This window comes from Coenobita brevimanus, chromosome 54, assembly GCF_032717465.1.
Source record: "Coenobita brevimanus isolate Jiangsu-jjx chromosome 54, ASM3271746v2, whole genome shotgun sequence".
NCBI classification, from domain to species: Eukaryota; Metazoa; Arthropoda; class Malacostraca; order Decapoda; family Coenobitidae; genus Coenobita; species Coenobita brevimanus.
The window spans coordinates 12,245,888-12,265,596 of NC_137007.1; the positions used below are offsets into that span (position 1 = coordinate 12,245,888).

General features: G+C 41.2%; 1 protein-coding gene across 1 annotated transcript in view; it reads left to right on the plus strand.

The window, feature by feature from the left end:
- The window catches only part of LOC145401033 (uncharacterized), a 173,152-nt gene that overhangs the window by 107,707 nt on the left and 45,736 nt on the right, over window positions 1-19,709 (plus strand). Inside the window, exon 4 of the mRNA XM_080273409.1 lies at window positions 19,210-19,352. Within this exon, the coding sequence (XP_080129535.1) occupies window positions 19,210-19,352 (143 nt within the window). The remainder of the gene's footprint in view (window positions 1-19,209; window positions 19,353-19,709) is intronic.

Consider the following 19,709-nt stretch of genomic DNA (forward strand, 5'->3'; position numbering starts at 1 on the left):
CGTAGGAACCCGGGGCTAGGCAATTTGGGCTTGACATTTAAGATGAGAGTGACCAGCCTCACTCATCCATGAGTGGCATTATGTGAGCAATAAACCTCAACCAACCCTTGGATATAAACCTACACAGGCTCAATACGATTGGAGCACATTAATTGCCCACTAAACCACCAGGTGCCATAATTTGGTTATATGGTTACTACCTAGAGTAGTATATGGTTTCCTAGTGTACAGGAAACCATTTGGCTTGTCACTCAGTGTAGTCACTGGTTGGTAGAAGGAAGAGGAAAGAATTAAGGAAAGAAAGACAGAAGAGGAAGAATGGAAGAAAGGAAAGAGCAAACACCCAAAGCAGCACTACATCAATTGAGTGGATGGTGAGCGTCCCCACCAGCCACACACACACACACACACACACACATATATATATATATATATATATATATATATATATATCATCTCATCAGGTGTTTGAGTGTCCACTGCAGGACCGGTCTATCCCGACCGAAGTGGGGACGATGCAGCCAATGTATCTCCACCAAGTGGCTTAGGCTGTCTGGTAGAGATTGTACATTAGGGTGAGAAGTGCTTGTAAGTGTAAATGTAGTGCTGGAGTTGCTTTGGAAATGTGTATAGTCTGTGAACCAAGTGTAATCAGCCTACGCAAGCCGACTGGGTGCAAGCATACTTTATAGTATGCGACACTGGTTCAACCACAGCACCCCTTATGTCCGCCAATGCAGTACGTGCTCAGAAGAACGCTCACAAAGTTTATTACCCAGGTGGGGCGCGAACCCTCGTTCTTCAGTGTACGAGAATGCACACTTTATCATGGTACCACAGAGGCTCCATATACACTGTGTGTGTGTATATATATCTATATCTATCTATCTATCTATCTATCTATCTATCTATATATATATATATATATATATATATATAGAGAGAGAGAGAGAGAGAGAGAGAGAGAGAGAGAGAGAGAGAGAGAGAGAGAGAGAGAGATGGACAGATAGAGAGAGAGAGAGAGAGAGATTCTGCGCTCTGGGTGATCGTTATCGTAGGATTCTCCTCTTTGGTGTTTAGGATGAGCACTTCGGAAACTGGCTCGAATGGTTAATATATATTCGTAGATAATGGCGTGGGTATTCTTTATATAACTCTTACGTATCATAAAACTTGCGATTCTTCTTCTATAGTATGCCATTTCTTATACTACGAGAAAAATGCGGCAGGTTAAGTTTCGTGGAGTTTCATGTCTGCGCGCGCACACACACACACACACACGCGCGCACACACACACACACACACACACACACACACACACACACACACACACACACACACACACACACACACACAGATTGGGGGGTTGCACATCTACAGTCCGATGTCTCTTACTTCATTGATGCTATTAACAGACGATTTATTCAGCAGAAAATGGTTTGTAATTTTGGTGGTTGTGGTGGTGGTTGTTTATTTTGTTTGAACCATAATTGCCTTACTTTCATAGATTAAAGTTCAAATACAGAAAAAGGACTTACCCAAAGAAGTTACTTGCATAATTATTACTATTGCGGAGCGTACCATTGGTCCGAGCGTCAGCCGGTCATATATATATATATATATATATATAAGGTAAGAGAGGGAGAAAAAAATGCACACCCAGCGATATATCCCGTTGCCTTACCAGAGAAACCCTTATGTCTAATAAGAAAAAAATATAATCATAATGTAAAAAATAAAATAATAAAATATAAATTAAATCCGTGAAGATATAAAAGTGCGTATAATTATCATATCTTGGAGCAAACCTAATGGAGTCTTCATTTGCTGGGATTGTCTCCGTGTCCAGGGAACAGGGCAGAGTCAAAACAGAAATGAATTCCTTTGTTGGAAACTGGTGGCTGCCTTGTTTGGTGGTGCAGAGGGGAGCGAAGGAAAAGGAAGAGGCACCTGGAAATGAAGAGCAGATATGAAGCGCCAGACAGAGTGCATTTGAATGAACTGAGGAAGTTTTACAGGGACGGCGGTTTGTGAGAGGAAAAGGGAGGGAAAGGCAGAGGGCGAAAGCAACACAGCTCATCGTAAGGTAAAAGGGACGAGTGAGGAGAGACGCTGTGTCAGCGACAGATGCCATCTGTATTCTACCCCTCCCCATTTTTTTTTTTTTTTTAAGTTTCTCTCAGTGTTCTTTTTTCACCATATTTTTTAAGCCTGATGTTTCATGTATTCTGGGTGATTTCTTGCTTAGCGATATTATTTCAAAGTTGGAAATGTGTTAGGTATTTGGCAAGATACTGAGAATTTAGTCTGTGTGGATGTGCCCTGCTGTTTTGTATTACTTCACCTCAGTCAATTACCAAATAGAAAAACCATTTCTAAAAGGTAAAATATAGTGGTACATAAATGTTAAGTGGTTGGGTAGATGTTATTTGACATGAGAACTGTTATACAATGAAATGTTTTATGGCTTAGTGTATAGTTTGGTGTTGATAGATGTTTATTAGTTTTGAGTAATAGTGTAGCATGGGTGTGTGATGTTGCAGTAATATATTGTATATATTTACAGTTTGAAATGCTTAGTGTGTTTTGTGGTAGGTGGTGTCCCACACCATCCACTTACTTGTTGTAGTGTCACTGTGAGGTGAATCTATACTGAACTGTAAGCCAAATGTTTTCCTGTAACCAGGAACCCACTTCCTACTTAGGCTGGTAACCATAAAACAAGTGACGCCTGTCATTTGGTGAGTTAAGACGTTCCAATCGGACTGAGCCTATAAAGGTGTATATCCGCGGGCTTGTTGGAGTTTATTGCTCACAAATGCCACTCAGGGAGGAGTGAAACTCGTTACTCTCGCCGTAGATGTTGGGAATGAGTAGCCTAACCAGGTGTTCCTACATTCATGATGGAGCAAAAGGGCTTGGATGATGATGATGATGATGATGATGATGATGATGATGATGAGGAGGAGGAGGAGGAGGAGAATTTGTTTTGGAAATAAAAGGGCCATGGCCGGGAACTTACAAAAAATGTGGTGTATATTGCAATATTAATGGACAGTGTACGAGTAGCGTGGTTACCTTGTAGTGTTGTTTAAAATGTACTGTAATTTGTAACACTGACAATTCACTATATAAGCTAAATTATCTAAATATTTCCAAATATATCTGTGTAGTCTATTTATCCCCCAATGCCTTTTCAGAACCCAGCATATATATTTGACTCCATATCCACACAGTTTGCTAACCTTAACCTCACCCTTAGCACTGAAATTACCGTTTTGGGTGATTTTAACGTTTGGTTATTGCATTCTGCCAGGACTGACGATACTGATCTACAATGTGAGCTGTTTGCGGAATTGTTTAATCTCATGCAATTGGTAAAACAACCAACCAGAATACCAGATAATCCTGACCTTAACACTTGTCTCTTGGACCTATACCTGACAAATAACCCAGATCAATACAGGATAGAGGCACTGGCACCACTTGGGTCCTCTAACCACAATCTCATCAAAGCCCCAAACCTCTCCGTTCTGAACCTGTCGGGATGATCAGATGGCACTTTGACAGGGCAGACTTGGATGGATTTAGACATTATCTTGCTGATATTCCATGGCAGTCTTTTACTTCCACTAACATAAGGTCTACCCAGTCCCACATTAATGAGTTAATACAATCTGATATGGAATGGTCATACCCAGTCAACGGTTTACTTAAAGATCAGACTCCCCAAAATGGTTTGATAGCAATTGTGCTAGAGCAACAGTCCAAAAGTCACTAGCATATGACTCGTACTTAAAATAATAAACATCTGATTCGCCCAGTATATTTAAAATTTCCAGAAACCATGCAAAAGCAGTTATAAATGGTGCTAAATCAAACTTTCTTCACAACAAAACATCCAAATTAGAAAAAGGTCCTAATTACAATAGAATATTCTGGTCAACTCTCAATTCCCTCAATAATAATTTTAGCAAGTCATCACCCACTCACCCACTATAAACTTCAGATGGTAACATTACAAATGACCCACGTGGTAGAGCGAACATCTTTGCCAATGCATTTGCCAGTAATTCTGCTTTATAGGAAGTCAGCCAGAACATCCCTGTTCTAGAACTTGACTCTCCGGAAATTGCTCCACGTAAGATACACACTAGATAAGTAAATTCTTTCCTAGACAATTTATCAAGTAACGAAACTCCAGGTCCAAATGGAATTCCACCAATTGTTTTGATAAAGTGTCTCCCTGAACTTGCTTCTGTTCTAACTAATTTATTCAGACTGTGCATACATACTTCATCATTCCCTAATGCTTGGAAAGAAACCAATATCCACCCAGTTCCAAAGAAATGAAGTTCCTCTGACCTTCTAATTACAGACCAATAGCTATCACATCTGTCGGTAAAGTATTTGAGATTGTAATTAATAAGTACATACAGTAGTGTACATCTTGAACCTAACAACTTAATTAGTGATAGACGGTATGGTTTTGGCCACGGAAGATCCACTGTGATGCTCTCAGTATCCCGACTCATATCATCAATCAGTCAATTGACCAACATGGAGAAACTCATGCAGTAGCCATTGATATTTCTAAAGCTTTTGGTGGAGTGTGGCACCGTTCCCTGCCATCCAGACTCCCTTGTTATGGCCTAACGTCTTTTGTTCCTTTGATTTCCTCATATCTCAGTGACAGAAAGATAAGAGTTGAAGTAGATGATGTATACTCCAATTTCTACTTGATTAATGCCGGCATGCCACAAGGATCTGTTCTGGCTCCAACCCTATTCCTAATTCATATATTGATCTCTTATCTGTACCCATAATCCCATCCATTCATATGCAGATGACTCAACACTACACAGTTTATTCATGCTTAAACACCCTTTCAGAATGTTCAGTATCTCTAGCTCACAACTCAATACAGTAATCTCCATAAATCAAGACCTCTCTAAGATCACTGAATGGGGACAAAATAACATTGTCTCATATAATGCCAGTAAAACCAGATATGTACAGTTTACTAATAGACAGATATTGCCTGATTCCTATATTACCGTCAATGCTACTATTATTTCTATCTCTGAAAGTATTGAAATTCTCTGTGTTTTACTTAACAATACCCTTAGCTGGACCTCCTATGTTAGATCACTTCCTAAAACCGCTTCAAAGAAACTTGGATTATTGTACAGCGTCAGTAACCTCTTCACTGATGAGCAGTTAGCTTTAATTTATAAGTCATGCGCACTCTCAAGTGACGTATTGCTCACCCCTGTGGAATGGATGCGGAGAAGTGGGCACTAAAATGACTAGACAAAGTTCAGAACAAAGCTGCTGGAATTATTAATAACCCTGCTATTACAAAGAAACTGCCTCCTCTACAAGTAAGAAGGAATGTTGCCTCCCTTGCATTATTTTACAGATACTTTCATGGCAAATGCTCGGACGAAATTGCATCCATTGTGCCACCTCTCTATGCCTTCTACCACGCTACAAGGGCATCTGGTAGCACTCATGACTGGACTGTCACACTGCCATACTGAAGGACTTGTGCCTGTCAGAGTTCTTTTATTTGCTGAGCTGCACCTCTTTGGAACTTGCATCCCCAGAGAGGTTTCTCCCCAAACTTCAACCTACGGCTGTTCAAGTCCAACCGTTACAGATTTTATATGAATGGAGGGCACCTACACTCTGGTGTATGGATTATTATTTTTAATTCAATTGTTTTTCCTTCCATTTTTTCTGTTATTTAAAAAAATGGCGTAGTACTGTATTAATGTTGTGATATTGCACTGCACTGGTGATGTAGTGCTACTGTGTGAGAAAGCGCAGGTGTATGCATTGTTATTTCACTGGAGTTTTTGTTTATGATGTATTGTTTGTGTAGTGTTATTGCTCCATATTACTGATGTAGCAATGGTATGAGTTGTAACTATTAGTGTATAGGGTAGCTTTGGTGCATAGCGTAATATTAATTATGCATAGAGTGCTGTTGTTTGTAGGGAATTACTGGTGCGTGGTGGTGATGGGGCTGTGTTAAAGATGAATGTTCCAGTTTTGGGTAAAGGTATAATGATTCAATGCACGGCTGACAAATACGTTTCTTCCTCTACTTAGTGTATCATTTATTAAGAGAGAGGCAGTCAGCCCCATGAATAGCATTTCATTGACAAGAATAATTAACGTCATAAAATAGAAGCTATAAAAGTGCAAATATAAATTTCCTCTTTTAATACTTCCAACGAAACATCCTGTTTCATTACACATTATAGAATATTTCCAACAGTTTATGGATTTTACTCGACCACCATATTAAATTTTAAATCAAGGACTTATATTCCGGAAGCCTTTAAGACCTTAAGTGAAGCTACCAAATGCTTTCCTCACATTAGACACTCGACATAATGAACGAAGCAAAAGAGAGCAGCAGCTACATGATACACCACAACATGGAATCTAAATATAAAGCAAGTACTTACCCAACCAGCATCATAGACGACAAGTCCTCATGCATTTGTTAATCTTGTCAGTTTGCAAAGCCTCATCACTCTGCCTTTAATTATAGCTCCATGTCCATTCGAATTTGGTATAACTTGCCAGCACGTCTACCTTCTTATTAATTTTTCTCATCTTACCAACGCTTTGATGTTTTATGCGATTTTCCCCATAAGGCGATTTAAACCCTAGATTCACCCTTTTTGGTAAATTATGAATCGGATTAATTTCCTCTCCAGCCAAGTCCCATTCTGCCTCTGACTCCTTCTCCACTTACCAGATATCCTACTGTTTCTTTCTGTATTCCACTTAACCCGCCACGTCCCGGAGACGTGAATTCACATCTTCACATGATGTGCACTCATATCCCGGAGACGTAAATTAATGCGGCAACATTGCAAGGTCCCTAATTTGCACAATTTTCAATTTTTGCGAGTGATTTCGCGAGTGATTTTTGGCACGTATACACGGGGCACCTTCCTCTATTCCTCTACAAGATGCCAAGCAGGGACAGTGCCCTACACCACATAACCTCTCCCCCCCCCCTGCACGCCATTGTCTCAGCAATTCACCTGTTACCAGTGACCTGGCCAATAAAGACATTCAGGGCCAGAGTGATTCATCAATCGATGACAATGTGGAGGACAAAGTTTACATAGCATTAGAGGAAGAAACAGTCAGAAATGATGATCAGGTAATGTGGGGAAAAAAGGTCATGAATGGTGATGAGTTAGTGAGTGAAACAATGCTTATAATGCCTATATTATTGTTTGAAAACCAATATATTCTTGTACTACATATAAATTCGTACCAAGTAAATAAATAAATACTGTTTATGAGTGGATAAAATAGTTACCCTCCCATAGAACTCGTTTTCTTTGGTGCCAGCCTGTTAGAAATCCCAGTCAGGTAAGGAGGTACTCGTACTTGAATCGCGTATTTTAAACCTCAGGTGAGCAATTTCTCTATGAATTTTCGATGTTTCTCACCAAAAGCGGATGTTTGAGCCAAAAAAAAAAAAAAAGGTCCAAAAATGTCGGGACTGGGGCGTACCACTGCCTAGAAAACTTTGGGATGAGGTGGGTTAAACATCAGACATCCTGCCTGTCACCTAGTAAGTTGTACACCACATTCACTGTGACTCCTCAATTCCTCTCGTCTTTATGCAGTTGCCCAGAAAAAACGCTGAGCATCCAGTCCGTTGCTTGCTGTCATCCCCCTCAGTGGGATAAAGTACTGTGCATTTAATTCATCCTGTATTCAAACGCTTTGGATAAACTATTCGAACTGCAGGGGATACATATAGCCCACATTAACTGTCCGATAGAAGTTCTTCCTGAAGAGGAATAAAATCACTTAAAGGTAGCAAGAACATGAGAAAAAGTAGGTACCGTATTTAAAGAGGTTGACATTATTCAGATCTACAAATTTAGCCCTTCTTTTTGTTACTGCACGAGTCTGATCTCACTTCTCCAGCCACATCTTATCCTGCCTCTAGCTCTCCATCCATTCACCAGATATCCTACTGATCCCTTTAAGGAAGCAGGTCCACAAAAAAAATAGAAAAAATAGAAAAAATAGGAAACCACGCCAGAATCATGTACCGTCTCCCGGGAATCATTTGGCGGGAGGAAAGTTGCTTGGCGTCACCAAATATAAATCTCCCGGCATATATTAAAAGAGCTACACACCCACGTGGGCGAGTTTGGCAATGTCAACAAAGACAGAAACATTTACTCTCTCAGTTGATTTCTTTATTCTTTAGTTAATTTTTAGGTTTACTTTTGTTTTCTGGTGATATGTGGAACTTTTAGCTCACGTTTGAATGTGATGGCCTTGGCCTGTTTCTGTACTCGGCGTCCCTAGTCCCGCACACACACCACAAAAGCCCGCCAGGAGACAGGACGTGTGAGCTGGACATTCCCCAGGTCCTGTCCTCCCCACTTACTATTTTTAACAAGCCCATACACCACTGACCGGGCTAATGTATGGACCGGCCTGCACTATTTGTGCAGGAAATCTTCGAACGAACCTAGTCCCGCACACACACACACACACTACAAAGCCAGCCAGGAGACAGGGCGTGTGTGCTGGGCAATCCCCAGGCCCTGTCTTCCCCCTTACTAATTTTTAATCAGCCCATACTCCACTGACCGGGCTAATGTATGGCCCGGCCTGCACTGTAGGTGCATGAAATCTTTAAACAACAACCTAGTCCCGCCTGAAACACTGTGGAATGTGCATTGCTTGATTACCGGCGATATATATATATATATTTTTTTGCTCTGATTTGCCACTCCAGTTGTACTGTATGACATATTTTGCAACCATTATGCCTCGTCAGTCTAAGAAGATGCTTATGAGGCGCAAGAGGCGTAAGGACAGAAGAGAAATCATGGAGGAGAGTAAGAAACGCAGGTGGCAAGAGAGAGAGGAAGCGGAATCATTCGGTCAGCCTGTCACAACCCCTCCTCTATCATCTCCCCTCACCCCTGGACCCTCAACCACAACAACTGTTGCTACAGTGCATGTCTCAAGTGCAAAGAAAAGGAAAAGAATATTCTTTGAAGGTGAAGAAATGGTTGAAAGTGGGGATAGTGACACAATACTCATCAAGAAAAGTTTATGTAGTCATTGAAAAGTTTGGTGTGCAGTAATTGTTATGGAAAAGTTGACTGTGACATTACACTTTCTGGTAGTGGTGTTGATAGTACAGTACGAGTATTTTGCACAGAATGTAATTTAGACCTGTATAACACTAACAACGAGCCAGTAAAGAAAGAAGGAAAGTTCAAGTACTATCCCCAGTCCATGCAATGTGTTTATAGTGCTCTGTGTTAAGGTGTTGGCTATCGCTTTGTGTCAGGATTTTGTGCTTCCTTAGGGCTTCGTTTGATGGAGTCCCGTACCTTTATCCGGTACAAAACCCTCATAGTTGATGTGGCCAGCTTGAAAGCAAGAAAAATTATAAAAGAGTGTGTGCCAAAAATCAGAGAATGCTACGCAACAGTGATGAAAAGACTCCCTGACGATGATGGTGTACTTGACATAGACGTAAGCTGTGATGCTAAGAAGCATCTTTTTTATATTTTTTTCTTGTCATTCTTACGTTCTTTACTAATGCCTTTGACTTACAATATATTTTGTCTACAAATTTTGAAATGTTTGCTTGCAGGGTCATGGCACACAAGGGGGCACACATCTCTGGGTTGTGGTGGTGTTATGGATGCACATACAGGTTTTGTGGTTGATTTTGAGACAATATCAAAGAAATGCATGATGTGCAAAACAATGAAAAACAAACTGAAAAACAAAAAAATTGACAGAAAAGTATAAGCGTTGGTGTGAGAAACATAAAACTAACAATGCATGTAAAAAGAACTATGTTGGAACATCTGGAGGGATGGAAGAAGCAGCCGCTGTGAATATGTGGAACAGACGCCTAGACCATAAGCTCAGATATGTGACATAGGTGATGGTGATGCTTCTGCTTATAAAGCAGTAACCCTTGTGAATGATGATGCAGGACCTTATGGTCAAGAAAAACCTGTTGTGAAAGCCGAGTGCATCAACCACGTGCATAAAAGGATGGGAACAGCACTAAGAAAATTGGTAAATGAGTACACGGAAGAATACAGAATAAAGGATGGGATAATCAAGCAGAGGAAACTTTTATCAGGCAGAGGAAAGCTAACTGATGCTGTTATACAGAAGCTGACTGACTACTATGGAAAAGCAGTAACGAAAAATGTGAACAAGACAGTTCAAAGTATGCGTGATGACATATTTTCATCATTTTTTCATGTCACATCAACAGATGAAGAGCCTGCTCATAAGCTGTGCCCCAAAAGGAAAAAGTCATATTGCTTTTGGCAGAGGGCTGTGGCATCAGCAGCATACACAAAGGGAGCAGACACAGCCACGCCATCTCACTCTACACTGAAGGTGCACCTCTCTCTGAATGAAGAAGCAAAGGAAAGACTTCGCCAGGTATATGTTAGACTAACAGATAAGAGTCTCTTGGAGAGATGTCTCCTTGGGAAGACTCAAAATCCTAATGAATCTCTCCATCAGCGTATTTGGAAGTACCGCCCAAAGGTCGAAAGCAGCACTACACTACAGTGTTGGTATGTTGCAGGTCACTTGGGGTCAGAACTTGGGATCCCAAAGTCAGAACAGACCATCAAGCTCCTGAGGAGGTGGGATAAGGTTAGGAAGAGGAATCTTCCAGCAAAACCCAGAAAGAAAAGGAAGATAGAAGCAGATCCCCACTATGCTGCAAGGATGCACTAATCACTGATCTTGGCAAGAGTTTTTCGTAGAGGATGGGGAAAAGGTTCATCGCTGGTAAAAAGAAAAACTCATCCATTGAAACAGTAACTCTATGATGCCCCAGCGGTGAGGTTAGCATAACCGGTAAAGACCTAAGAATATTACAAATACCATACAACATACTAGACCCGCAGAAACATACAAGGCAAACTTTGACGCACGTTTTCTTGGAAGTAAGTTTTCCAGATTTAAACTGAAATAACAACTCCATTTCTGGTTCAGTCTTTGTTAATTTGGTCTCATTTAAATCCCAGTGCTTTTCTGCAAAAACTGCCAACAGCTCATCTGTAGAAACTGACTCACTGTAGCACCAGCTTTTTTGAAACATCATTATTTGCTTGTGCGACCCAAACAAAAATTTGGCAAGAATCATTATTTTATAACTGCTAAAGTAGAGTGCATATACCTAACAGCTGTATACACTTTAACATAATATATCATATACACTCTTCATAAAAAAAAAAAAAAATCAGCTCACTACCTCAAAGAGTTTGTCCCACATTACGTTTTGAAAAAAACATAAAATTCATATCAAAATGACACAAAAAATGGGTTTTACATTTTTTTTTTATTTGCTGTATTTATTGTAAGTTCAAATTTTGTCAAAGTGCAGTCAAAGGTGTTCTTTAATGTCCCTAAAGATTTCAAAGTAATAGCCTTAATCTGAAACTCTTCACTAGTACGAAATGCACTTAAGCCCCAGGCACTTCCAGTATCCTGCCTCTCGCATAGTAATTTCTCCACCACATCCATGCCACCCCTCTCGTTGTTGTCCATTTGCCCTGATGAAAACTTTGTGCTTCCAGGCACTTAACGTGTTTTTACCTTTTCAAACCCTTCATCTGTTTAATGGTATTAAGACGACAGTCCGGAAAGGGAATATGTACTGTAGATGTATCCATGATGAATGTTTGTGTGTTTTACAGTAGAGAGAATGTGTGTGGATATCTATTTATCTATCAATCTATCTATCTTTATATGAAAACCTTGTTCATCTATCTGTTATCTATCTATCTATCTGTATGTATGTTTGTATACATGTATGCATGTATGTACAGTATGTATATAAAAAAAAACTTTCCAACGATTTTGAAATGTCTTTCAAAGGCAATCAAGAATGACGCAGCAGCTGCCGGCGGACTGCAGTAGGTTAGTTGTATCCAGGTTATCAGAATTTTCACCGTTTACAGTCTCTCGGAGGATATTTTCCAGCCGCGAAAGCTAAGCTGCTATTGTTTTTAGTTTGTCTGTGTCTGTATGTCTGTTAGTCCGATGACTTCGCAACTGCTCAAGATATCATCGCACAATTTTATAGGTGTGTAGTAAGGAAAAAAATCGACCACGAGTTCGAAATTAGTAAATGTAGGTCAAGGTCTGTGTGTCTGTTACCACGATAACTTCTCAACTGCTCAAGATCACAGAATTTTGCATGTGTGTAGTAAGGATGAAAATATCCTACGAGTATTGTTTTCAGCTTGTCTATCTGCCTGTGTGTCTGCGTGTCTGTCAGCACAATGACTTCACAACCGTTGAAGATATCATCACAAAATTTTAGAGATGTGTGGTAAGGATTAAAATCTCTTATGAGATCGAAATTGGTGAAAGTAGGTCAAGGTCATATCTCGAGTCGAGCTAGATATGTATCGGCTTGTGCTGGAGGGATTCCTTCCTTGGGGGGGCTTGTAGTTGTTTGATTATCTTTTAATCTATATAATGCACTTTGGGCCTCGTAGATTAAGAAGAGGGGGTTCAGTGGATGATTGTATGAACTCCATATTGTTTTTGACCTCGTATTGGTTAATATCCTGTTTTATAAACTATTAATCTGCTTGTCTCTGAAGTTCATCCACGAAGCACTTAACGAGGACTCAATCCCTGCAACTTTCACACATCACATGGTGTCCGGTCACTAATATCCACCATCTGTGTTGTGATACGTTAGTAATGTCAAATTGATACATGACGTTATAATATTAGTGGGCTATTATTTATGAAGGGTAGGAGGTATTGTGTGGCAGAGCATAAAGGAGTACAAAAGAAAACAAACAGCAACAGATCAGTAGGTCATTCTGAGACTGTTATAACAAAGGCTGTAACTAACATGACTATACTGTGAATCGAAAACTAGGATAGCAAAGCAGGAAGGCTCCCGCGTACGCACTAAACACTATCCAAAGACGGCAGGGAACAGAGAGAAAGATTACCGTGCAGCATAGGAAGTTCATCATGGAAATTTCATAGCCAAGGCTGAGAGAAAATTATAAGCTGCAATATCTTAACCTAAAAGGGAAAGTGAAAGGAAATCAACAATAAGCAGGGGTATATGTCAATGATGTTCTGCAGTTGTGTCCTCCATACTTTGTACTGTAAGACTTGATACTTCAGAAATCTGTTATATGAGGAGGACAAAGAGTACTCTGAGTATGAACTTAAAAGCCACACATTTGTCCATGCAACAGTCGAGATCAAACTGCACCAAACACCTCCTAGCCTCCGCACTACTACACTACCAACTCACTTTATTTCAGTCTGCCTATGACCAAATGCTTAGTGTTTATTGTGAGAAACAAGTGTGTCAGTGTGCGTGCGTGCATGCTTGTGTGTGTGTGTGTGTGTGTGTGTGTGTGTGTGTTTTACAAGTGTGGGCAGGGTGTATGTAACAGAGGTCTGGGTGTTATAATGGTGCGGCTGGCAGCTTCATACCCGTGCTCGCACGTCGTATGGTGAGAGAGAGAGAGAGAGAGAGAGAGAGAGAGAGAGAGAGAGAGAGAGAGAGAAAGAGAGAGAGAGAATTGTGTGTGTGTGTGTGTGTGTGTGTGTGTGTGTGTGTGTGTGTTCATTACCCGTCCCCGGCCCGGAGGGGCTCGGGGACGGGTATTGTTTTCACTTGGTTTGTCAGTTTGTTTGTCTGTCTGTCTTTCTGTGTTAACTTTACGCGAAAACTACTGGTGCGATTTTGACTAAAATTACAATGATGATGGGCTATGAACTTCTGATCACCTGATTAAATTTTGGGCCAAATTGGACCAAGACCCAGGCTGTAGGCCGAAGCAAAAAGTACAAAAAACGTTCTTTCGCCATAACTCCTTTCACATTCGTCATATCGACATGAAACCAAAACTTAAATGTGCATCTTTCAAATCTGCATCCTATAACATGCCTTATTATATCAGGGGGGGTCACCTCCCTGTTAGCGGTAGGGGGGTCAGTGTCAGGTGGGTCAGGCCTAAATTTCAAATGTGCATAAAATCGTCAGTTTTCACCCGATTTACTCCAATTTTGATATGTGACATCTTTGACTAGATACTCTGTTTTGTTTATACATCAACACTAAAATGAAGAAGCGTTGTGTTGTGGATGTGGATGTGATAGGAAACGTTGGGAGAAACACACTGAGGTGGTTTGGGCATGTGGAGAGGATGGAGAGCGAGAGACTGACGAGGAGAGTGTATGTGAGTGAGGTGGAGGGGAGGAGAGGGAAGGGGGAGACCAAGGATGAGATGGAGGGATGGAGTGGAGAGGTATATGAGAGAGGGGCGTGTGAGCTGGAAGCAGGGCAATGAAATGGCGAGGAACAGGGCGACATGGAGGCGATTTGTTTGTGGCCACCCCTTACGGGATTAAGGCGTCTGTCAGTAGATAGATTGATAGATAGATAGATAGACTAAAATGACGGCCGAGGACGGGTTTGCTGTGCCAAAAATGACTGCCGGGGACGGGTTTGCTGTGCCTTAACGCTGCTTCTTGTTCGTGTGTGGTTAAACATAATCCAGGCTATATTTCTGGGGTATGTACGAGTATCTTAACATTTTGCGTGAATTTATTGAGTTCTTTTTTACCCCAGAACCCATAACAATTTGAAAGCCCACGATGTCCCTTCAAATAAAACAAGAAATCCAGGGAAATATATATTAAGGCTGGTATGACCAGACGCATCGTGGTTAAAACTCTAGAGGTCATGGACTGGATCGAAAGGAAATCGAATGTTATAAATGTTATTTGTTATTACATGAAGAACTAAAATACCGAACAGAAATGAATGCGTTTGTGAATAGATAGTTAATGCATTCCCACCATAAACTCTCCAACCTGGTGACGTACTGTTGTTTTACCCCTTGTAGTTCATGATTTTATTCAGCTTTGTTGATCCCTTTCGTATCAAACGAGGTTAAAGAAGGCTATATTAAATTCGTTCCGTTCGAATTATGTCTCTTATTCTAGCCATGATTTTTTAAAAACAAGAATAAAATAATACCTCATTGCACTGCAGAGGTTTATGGGGAAGTTATGCAGGCGAGACCTGAGTGTTGCGGAAGTAAAGGAGATAATCACGTGGAAGATGTGGCTGGTAGAAAAAGAGAAATTTACATGTAAGTTTTGAGGCATCATCTGAGTACTGTAGAGATGGACATAGAAATAAGAACATGGAAATCTTTAGATGGAAATGATTAGTATGAACAGTTGCACAACATAGAAATTCATTGATGGATAAAAGGAAGAGGGTTGATGAAACGCTGTAACACAAGGAAACATCTCTCTTCATAAATATTAAAGACAAACAGTGGCCTTCTACAAGAGGAACTTTGGTGAATGTGAGATGAGGCAATGGCCGTTTACAAATGGAACTGTGGGGCCGTTTACAAATGGAACTGTGGAAAATATGAGATGGGGCATGGACAGATGGATAGAATTACTAGGAGGAATTGTTTCGTTAATTTCTTTTCGTTAATAAAGGCTCCAACATGCTTGCATGCGTCGGCCTTGGTCCTCTAATGGCGGCTGTCCATGCTGTTCGATCTCTGGCATCCTCCCTGCTCAGCCCCTTATCCCTGAGGTCACACTCTAAGACCTAGTCCCAGGTCTTTTTGAATCTCCCTCTCGCAACCCTACTCGTAGCATTCACACTTTTCACCTTCTGCACACTGTCATCTCCCATCCTCTTCACATGTCCAGACCATTTCAATTTACCCCTCATCACAACACCAGTACACTTCAGTCTCATGCTTCCTCTCAACTCTTTCATCGTAAACCTAGCCCCTCAGGCAACGCATTCAAGGACTCACTGCACATCCATCTAATCATAGTCATTTGTGTTCATTTGAGCCTACAAATATCCTCTTCCTTTACTGCCTGTGTCTCACTATCATAGAGCATTACACTCCTAACACATGCTGCATACAAAGATCCCTTAGCACGGAGGGAGAGCTCTCTCATTGTCAGAAGAGGCAAGAGCTTCCAGAACTTCTTCCAACCACTCCTCACTTAAGCCACAGAGCTAGCTCCAGCCCCACCTTCCAGCACATATGTCTCCGAAATAACAGAACACTTCCACACACTTAAGTGACTCATCAGCAAGATCAGTCTTTTCACGACTGACAATCACTACTTGTTCTCCTGACACATCACACACATGAAATCAGCATTATCTCGCAACGACCTATCTTCCTTTCATGTTCCTGAACTTGATTCTTCTGAATTCTCTACTCTCTGGCTTTGGCTCTCCTCTCATTCTGTGTCTAAATATATCCGTGCTGTTTAATTATCTCCTAATTCTACTGACTATCAAAAATTCTTCAACTATCTTCTACGATGGAACACATTCTGTCTATTTCTCCTTACTCTGAAATCTCCATTCTAAGATATTTCAATGTTTACCACCACCTTTGGCTCTCCTCTCCTTTCACTGCATCACCTGGTGAACAAGCCTACATCTTTTCTATCCTTAATGACCTAGAGAAGCTTGTACAGCACCCTACCCGTATCTCTGACTGCCTTGGAGAGAGCTCTAACATACTTCTTCCTTACAACTAATGCTTCTGCCTACACTGTTAATCTTTTCTCTCTGTTGGGCTCCTCCGATCATAACCTTATTACCTTAATCTGTCCTATCGCTCCAGAGCGGCCTGTGGACCCTCCAAAGAAACGTCGTCTGTGACACTTTGGAGCTGCGGATTGGGAGGCCCTCAGGCAGTACTTCTTTGATTTTCCCCAGAATGATGATTGCTTCCATGGCCGGGAGCCATCTGAGTGTGCCTTGCGCATTACGGAGGTTATTCTCTCAGGCATGGAAGCATACATTGCTTTCTCATATCCTTTGACTAATGCAAGAAAGCCTTGGTTTAATCACACTTGTTCTAATGCTGTCCGCAACAAGGAGAGGGCCTATAAAAGGTACTGGAGCCAACCCACCTATGAATCACATCTTTTTTATGTTTCTGCCCGTAATCGTGCTAAGTCTGTTCTTCGCTCTGCTAAAAATAATTTCATCCGTTCAAAATGCTCTCAACTCTCCAATTCAAATTCTTCCTGCTCCTTCTGGCACCTTGCAAATAACCTTTCTAACAACTTTACCTCATCATCCTTCCCTCCTCTTCTCTACTCTGATGGCTCTGTAGCTATTTCTTCTCCTTATAAAGCAGATCTCTTTGCTCAGACTTTCTCCTCCAATTCCACCTTAGACGATTCCGGTGCTGTTCCTCCATCACTTCCCCCCTCTGACTTCCTCATGGCTGACATTAAAATTTCTTCAGCTGATGTATTTTCTGCCATCACTGGCCTCAATACTAACAAGGCATATGGGCCTGATGGAGTCCCTCCTGTTGTCCTCAAGAACCATGCTTCTGTGCTCACACCCTGCCTAGGTAAACACTTTCGCCTTTGTCTTCCAACTTGTACCTTTCCTTCTTGCTGGAAGTTTGCTCTCATTCAGCCAGTCCCTAGCAAGGGTGACCATTCCCAACCTTCTAACTATCGTCCAATTGCTTTAACATCCTGTGTCTCAAAAGTTTTCGAGTCTATACTTAACAGAAAAATTTTAAAGCATCTTTCCTATCACAACCTTCTTTCTGATCGTCAGTATGGGTTCCGTCAGATATGCTCCACTGCGATCTTCTGACCTACCTTTCAGACTCCTGGTCATCCTACTTTCAGGACTTTGGCGAAAGCTTTGTCATCGTTCTTGACATCTCAAAGGCTTTCGATCGAGTCTGGCATAAATCTTGAATTTCCAAACTGCCCTCATACGGTTTCTATCCTTCTGTCAGTGCCTTCATCTATAGCCTCCTCTCTGGTCGTTCTATAGCTGCTTTTGTAGACGGCCATCGTTCTTCTCCTTGACCTATCAACAGTGGTGTTCCTCAGGGCTCTGTCCTATCACCAACTCGCTTCCTTTTATTCATCAATGATCTAAGCTGTACATCTAACCCTATCCACATGTACGCTGATGTTTCCACCCCTCACCTTTCCATTCGGTTTCCACAACGCCCATCTCAGCAGTTACTTCAACAAACAAGGGATGAGGCTATGGCACTCCTAATGTCTGACTTGGCTCGTATCTCCGACAGGGGTAAAAATAATCTTGTTTATAATGCATCAAAGACTCAGTTTTTACATCTATCAACCCATCAGAATCTTCCACAGGAGTACGCACTAATGTTTGAGAATATCGAGCTCAATCCTGCATCATCCTTGAACATGCTTGGGGTTTCATTCACACGTGACTTTTCTTGGAAAGATCACATTGCATCTCTTGTAAAATCTGCTTCCAAGAGATTAGGTGTGATAAGCTGACTCTGTGCCTTCTTTACCCCTGCACAGTTGTTGACTTTATACACGGGTTTTATTCGCCCCTGTTTAGAGTACAACTCATGTGTGGGGAGGCTCCCCACATACAGCTCTTCTCAGTAGGGTGGAGTCAAAGACTATTCGTCTCATCAACTCTCCTCCTCTTACTGGCTCCCTTCAACCTCTGTTTCTTCACCGCACTGTTGCTTCTTTATCTCTTTTCTATCGCTTATTCAATGGTCACTGCTCCTCTGAACTGTCTGCTTGCATCCCTCCACCTCTGCGACAGGCGCATAGGACTTGTCTAGCAACAAACTCTCATCCCTTTTCTGTCCAACTCTCTAATGCAAGAGGTAACTGTTACTACCATTTATGCAACAGGTCAGCTCTGGAACCGTCTCCCTCTGTCTGTAATTCCTATTTCCTATGATCTGCAGTCTCTCAAACGCAATGTGTCCAGGCATCTCGAAATGAATGGATCTTGAATTTGGCTCTCTTTTGTATTTTTTTTTTTTTTTTTCCTTGGAAGGAACATTTTGCAGGCTCAGCCTTTGGTTCCTTCTTCCTCGCATAAAAAAAGTCTATCTCTAATACCACTACGTCTCTTATGCACCCACTTATCATAAACACTGCACGAGATGGAATTACATTGCATGAAAACTAAAAATTAAAGGAAAATAGGTTGCATGGCTTTGATGCCATATGTTTACAGCTATTGCAAATTATTCTGTTAAAGTGAATATTGTATAATGATATAAGTGAGTGTGATGATAGTGGAGATAGACTATAATGACCTGTCTCTGATCTTTCTTCTGCCAGAAGAGCCGCTGGTTCCGCCGGTGTTGGTGGGGGCGCGTGAGATCTACGAACCCTCAGAGCTGATCAAGGTCGGGTGTCAGCTGCGGCAGCCCTTCCACGGCGAACACCAGCCGTCACTACAGTGGTTCTTAGAGGGTAGTGAGGTGAGTAAAGGTGGTGGTTGATTAGTGCCGATAATAGTGAGAGATTGTTCTGGTGATGTGATTAACATTTCCAGCTAGAAGATATCTTCTTTTATCTGCTATGCATGCTGTCACTAGACATGTTTATTTAGCATGGGGGATATTTTCCGTTTTTTTTTTTTTGGGGGGGGGGGTTGATGAAGGTTAATGGGTGGGGGAAATCACCATAGAGTTAAAGTCGATCGGAGGCAGAGTAAAATAATAATAATAATAATAATAATAATAATAATAATAATTAAAATCATCATAGCAAGTAGCTAAAATTGTCTGTATTACGTACCGGAATCAGTATGCATCGTGCTCTGTTGGGCTTTGCAT